The 6,000-nt window shown below is 42.8% G+C and overlaps 1 protein-coding gene across 2 annotated transcripts in view; it reads left to right on the top strand.

Moving 5' to 3' along the window:
- Positions 1-224: 224 nt before the first annotated feature.
- mfsd1l (major facilitator superfamily domain containing 1-like) overlaps positions 225-6,000 on the top strand; it is a 42,188-nt gene continuing 36,412 nt past the window's right edge. Inside the window, exons 1-2 of one of the 2 annotated variants that reach the window (XM_060840123.1) lie at positions 225-325; positions 3,629-3,729. In XM_060840123.1, the coding sequence (XP_060696106.1) occupies positions 304-325; positions 3,629-3,729 (123 nt within the window). In that variant the 5' untranslated portion in view covers positions 225-303. The remainder of the gene's footprint in view (positions 326-3,628; positions 3,730-6,000) is intronic. The other variant, XM_060840125.1, reaches the window with a different exon arrangement.

The following is a 6,000-nucleotide window of genomic DNA, read 5'->3' as shown; positions in this document are numbered from 1 at the left end:
CAGTAATTTTATCCCCAGCAAAGATTGGGGAGGAGAGGATTATCAAAACCTTTGCAGCAAAACTGCTTCAACAAACAAATAAATACTTGCTTAGGAAATGGGTTAACATCCTACAAGGTTTTCCTACCGCAATATTAAGGGAACGAATAAACTTGTTGAACTGCAGCCTGCTGTTGTGTGATGTGTAGCTGAGTTTTACGAGGTCACGTGACGGCGAGGTCACATGATCGCGCCTGGGATTGTCACAAATTGCTGACTGCAGTATGTGTTCACCATTTGGAAACAGCTATTTATGTTTGCACCATGGTTCGGGCAGCAGCAAAAGGTGAGGATTAAAGGGCATTGGTGGTAGGTGCGGGATTTTAACACATCGGTTTGTGGACAAACTCCTGTGTTGTTCAGTCGAGACGAATGGAAACAGTGTGAACCCAGGTGTGGTCTGTGCCTTACCTGCATAGACTCCTTCAGTCTGTCTGAGGATGGTCTGTGAGGCATCAAATTCCATTGGGTTTGTAAACGATTGGTGCAATCGCAGTGGGGTTAATGAGTTTGACACTGTTGCTCCAACTCACTTCTAGTATGGCCGGACTCCATTAACAAACCATTCCTGAATACTCTTGAGACGTGGAGCACTGGTTCAGTACCTGAACAGACCTTTCCAGCTTTTTTTCAAAAAGTAAAGTTTAATAACGTGTTAAAACATATATTGCATAACAATGCAGGTGTGGTATGGAATAATGCCGTTCAATTTCTTTCAGTAGTTTTATTTAAACTATTTTTCTAGTCAACCTATTCGGCAAAGTTATGACACACCTCTGGAGTAGCTGAGACTTGGACCTGGGTTTCTGTTCAATTGGAGGGGTCACTACCTCTGTGGCACAAGACCTCATTCGGTAGTACTCTGAAGTGTCTTTCTAAACTAGTGCATTTATTATTCCCGAACATACTCCTAGCAAACAGGCTCTGTCTGTTTTTTTTATGGCAGGAATGTCTCGGACTGTGGTCGCAGGTTTTACTCCATCCCTCAGCACATAGTCCTGGTCCTCAAAGTGTCCGCAACCCTCTGTAGTAGACACCCCCCTGTCGATGGCTGAACTATTATTTGATAAATGATTATCAGCTCTTAGTTATTTTAATCAGCCTGTTCAGATGTGTTGTATTACACCTCTGGGGCAGATGGGACTTGAACTTGGACGTCTAGACTCAAAGGTAGGGACACTGCCCTGGGGCTCTTAAATTCAGCATTGAACTTTACATCTTCAATCTAATACCTTTCCCAACTGAGCTTTTTTTTTGTGTGTCCATTTTTTTCAGCCAGAGCTCCAGTAGACCACAGACATCTCACTTCATGAGAGAGATAAAACTTAGCTTAGATAAGATTACTACATTGTCTGTAAGGAGCTAATTGTGTCGAAGCTTGGTTAGATTCCCCTGGAGTACTGTGTGCAGTTCTGCTCTCAGTATCTCAAGATTATTATGATTGCCAGAAAGTGAATGTAACAAAGGTTCAGCAGCACTGTCTACAAAGAGAAATTGGCTAAACTTTATTCTTGAGAGTTTCAAAAAATGAAAGATGATCTCATTGAAACCTACAAAATATGTCAACAGTAGGTGCAGGTGTGGGGATTCCCTTGATTGGAAAATGTAGAACCAGGAGGCACAACTTATTTTTAAAAAAACCTCCCTTTTTACTGGGAGGGAGTGAACCTTTGGAATCCTCTACTACATAGGCCTTGGAATTTCAGTCTTTGAATATATTTCAGGTACGAGTTGATAGATTCCTGATTTACCAGTGAGGTATAGGTTTCTGAGGATAGAGTGGGTAAAAGGCATTGAAAGTGTTCAATTAGCTCAATAATTTATATTCAGTGCAGGGCAAAGAAAATGGGCTGAATGGCCTCCTCTTCCAAGTAGCTATTTATGTAGATGTTCCCCTTAGAGGAGACCACATTTTATTTGTTGTAGTCAGGTGGTGAGTTACAATGCATCAGTCACCAGCCAAGGGTGGCTCTGTGGTTAGCACTGCTGTCTCACAGCACCAGGGATCCGGGTTTGATTCCACCCTCGGGTGAGTATCTGTGTGGAGTTGCACATTCTCCCCCTGTCTACGTGGGTTTCCTCCGGGTATTCCACTTTCCTCCCACAGTCCAAAAATGTACAGGTTAGGTGGATTGGTCATGCTAAATTGCCCATAAGGTCAAGGATGTGTAAGCTAAGTGGATTAGGGAAATAAGGTAGGGAAGGGTGGATGTGGGTGGGATAATCTTTGGAAAAGCGGTGTGACTCTTGTGTGCCAAATGGCCAATTTCCACTCTGTAGGGATTCTATGGATCCTTCGATGTGGAGATCTGGAAGATAATGTATTCTAAAGTTGCCAGTATTTTTATTTACAGGGTTGGTGGAGGGTTTAAATGATCAAAAACTGACAGTAACCCACTACTAATCAGCAAAAATACTGCCTTTTAATGTACTAAATTTATCAAACAGCTTCCCTCTCAGATAGGGCAAACCTGAGTACGAATAGGGTGGAGGAAGTTTTGTGGAAAGCAGTTCTGAAGGAGACGGGAGATATCTAAAGGCAGAGAGTTTTGGGTGAATGAGGAAGTATCTCTGGAGAAGACTGTGGGAGTAAGAAGAGGTGAGGATCTGGAGGAAATTAAGTTTTTAAAATTGATTTTAACGGATGTGGGCTTTGCTGGGAAGGCCAGCATTTATTGCCAACATCCAATTGCCATCAACTTGCTCAGATCACTTCAAAAGGTAGCTGAGAGTTGACCTTCCTGAATTACCCTGGAGAAGGCTGTAATGAGTTGCCATCTTGAACCACTGCAGCCCATTTCTAACTCCATTTCGATTCATCAAGTCTTTCTGTGTCCCCTGAGCTCACGGTCCTGCCTCAATCTCTCTCATCCCTCCCCAGACTATCAAATCTTGCTGTCATCTGCTAAAGCTACGCATTATTCCAGGATCAACCAGAAAGCTAATGCCTGGCTTCTTTATTACAATCTGACTTTGTCATTCCCTCCTCTCACCTAAGGAGTTGGTTCTCGCTTGCAGCTTCTTGGTCACAAAGATTGGAACATTTTGACCAGCCTCCTCTGTCAGCCCTTCACCAACGCATGCACGAGCGCACATTATTGTCCAATAGGATCTCAACGCTGACCGAATTTTATATTGATCAGGTTGTAGAGTTATACAGCATAGAAGAGGAATCCTGTTTTCCAGCACTTGGCCTGTGACCTTGAATGTCACGATATTTCAAGCGTTCTTTTTAAAGGTTATCAGGTTTATTACGAGGGTGGAATCGAACCTGGGTCCCTGGTGCTGTGAGACAGCAGTGCTAACCACAGAGCCACCCTTGGCTGGTGACTGATGCATTGTAATTCACCACCTGACTACAAGTAAAATATGGTGTGTCAACTTTGACTCAACTGAGAAAACCCATCTGAGTCTGAAGGTTCTGGGTTCAAATCTCACTCAGAGTATGAAAATCCGATGAGACCATTATATCGTGACTCCCTTTTCCTGCTTGGACTTTTGTTGATGCTTGCCAGCCGTTGTTTACTGAATGTGCATGTTTTTTTGTTTCTCCCTCAGTTTATTTCAGATTATTTTTCCCTCTATCTAGCCTATTACAGGTTTATCTTGCTCATTTTCAACTGCCTGCTGACATTTGGCCCCTACTTCTGCTTTGACATGCCCAGTGTGCTTCAGCAGCAGTTCCAGGGGGTAAGTAACAACTTGTGCTAGCGAACCAACAAACTGAAAATGGACTGTGAGAGCTTCTTTGGGTATGTGAAAAATAAGGATGAGCAATGACGAGTTAGGAGACCAGAGAACTGTTGATGGAGAATGAGGAAATGGCAGAGAAACTAAACAATTATTTTGTGCCTGTCTTCACAGAAGAACATACCTAGAAATGCTGAGTAACCGAGTTTTGGGAAGATTTGTAGCTCAGGTTGAGGTTCTGGATATAAGTTTGCTCGCTGAGCTGGAAGGTTTGTTTTCAGCTGTACTAGGTAACATCATCAGTGGGACATTGGTGAGGGACTGGTGTTATGACCCGCTTTCTATTTATGTGTTTAGGTTTCCTTGGGTTGGTGGTGTCATTTCCTGTTCTTTTTCTCAGAGGGTGGTAAATAGGATCCAAGTCAATATATTTGTTGATAGAGTTGTGGTTGGAATGCCATGCTTCTAGAAATTCTCATACGTATCTCTGTTTGCCTTGTCCTAGGATGGATGTGTTGTCCCAGTCGAAGTGGTGTCCTTCCTCTTCTCTATATAAGAAGAATACTAGTGAGAGTGGGTCATGTCTTTTTGTGGCGAGTTGATGTTTATATATCTTGGTAGCTAGCTTTCTGTCTGTTTGTCCAATGTAGTGCTTGTTACAGTTCTTGCAAGGTATTTTATAAATGATATTAGTTTTATTTGTTGTCTGTATAGGATCTTTTTGAACTTAACTCATAAAACTCAACACCAGAACTAGAGGACATAGGTTTAGAGTGAGGGGGAAAGATATAAAAGAGACCTAAGGGGCAACTTTTACACGCGGAGGTTGGTACGTGTATGGAATGAGCTGCCAGAGGATATGGTGGAGGCTGGTACAATCGCAACATTTAAGAGACATTTGGATGGGTATATGAATAGGAAGGGTTTGGAGGGATATGGGCCTGGCGTTGGCAGGTGGGAATGGATTGGGTTGGGATATCTGGTTGGCATGGACGGGTTGGACCGAAGCATGTTTCCATGCTGTACATCTCTGACTCTATGACTCTATGACCAGTGCTTCACCAAAGCTCACTGATGAGATGTTTCATCATCATATTGGGTAACATCAAAATGAACCTTCCAGCTCAGCGAGCAAGCTTACATCCATACTGGGTAACCCGAAGAGATTTGTGGAAACAAGGAATGGGAATGAATCAAAAGTTATACTTGCAGAATTAGAGTGAAACGTTGTAAATCCTCTGGCCCAGAATTAGCCCCACCCTATTATTGAGAGGGATGGTTATAGAGAGGTTTTTCAAAATGTTATAGAACATGTTTGCTACTGGAAAATAGCAAAGAAACCTAATATTTGAGAAGTAAGTTTGAGAGAAAGTGGAAAACTATTGACCTTAAGGAAAATGTTAGAGTTTGTTATAAAGGAGGTGATAACCGGGCACTTAATAAATTAAATCAAATCATAATTTTCTATTGTCATATATATCTAGGTGCAGTTTAAGGTTTTTGTGAAGATCTGTGGCTCGAGTTGTGGATGAGGTAGATGGCTCGTTTGCCAAGCTGCTGGGTTATTGAGCAGACATTTCATTGACCTGCTGGGTAGCATCGACAGTGCAAATTCAATGCGATGCTGTTGTTCTGTCCCACTTGGTTTTTACGTGGCTCTGGTCCATTGGCATGAGTGTCACTCCTGGGTATTCTCTGCTACGGTTTGTACACCAGGTCAATCCCTGTGTCTGATGTTTTTGGTTGAATACCAGGCTTCCGAGAACACTCTGGTGTGTCAGGGCATTATTCAAAAGAGCCATGACACTGCAAAACATCAGAACTGCACAAGGAAGAGGAAGAACACTTATACAGAACCTTTTGTTAACAACAGATACCCCATCAGCTTTGTCTGCCGATGCCTGTCCAGCAGACAACGCCAAGAAGACACTACCTACCCAACCCTCTTATCACCTTTCCTCATGTGAAGAATATATCAGAATTCACTACCAGGCTGTTATGACCACTAGGTATTATGGTAGCACATCAACCAACAGCCACACTATGCCAACGACTTACCAGGAGAAAGAACCCCATACCCACAACGTGTAGGACCAATGTGGTGTATAAAATCCCTTGTAACAACTATAACAAGCGCGACATCGGAAATACAGGAAGAAAACTAGCCATCCGACTTCATAAACACCAACTGGCAACTAAACGACATGATCCACTCTCCCTCATCTCTGTACATGCAGACCCCCAAGAGAGCCATCAATTTGACTATGACAA

Source organism: Hemiscyllium ocellatum, chromosome 20, assembly GCF_020745735.1.
Source record: "Hemiscyllium ocellatum isolate sHemOce1 chromosome 20, sHemOce1.pat.X.cur, whole genome shotgun sequence".
Classification (NCBI taxonomy): Eukaryota; Metazoa; Chordata; class Chondrichthyes; order Orectolobiformes; family Hemiscylliidae; genus Hemiscyllium; species Hemiscyllium ocellatum.
This window is presented reverse-complemented; position numbering and strand designations above follow the sequence as displayed.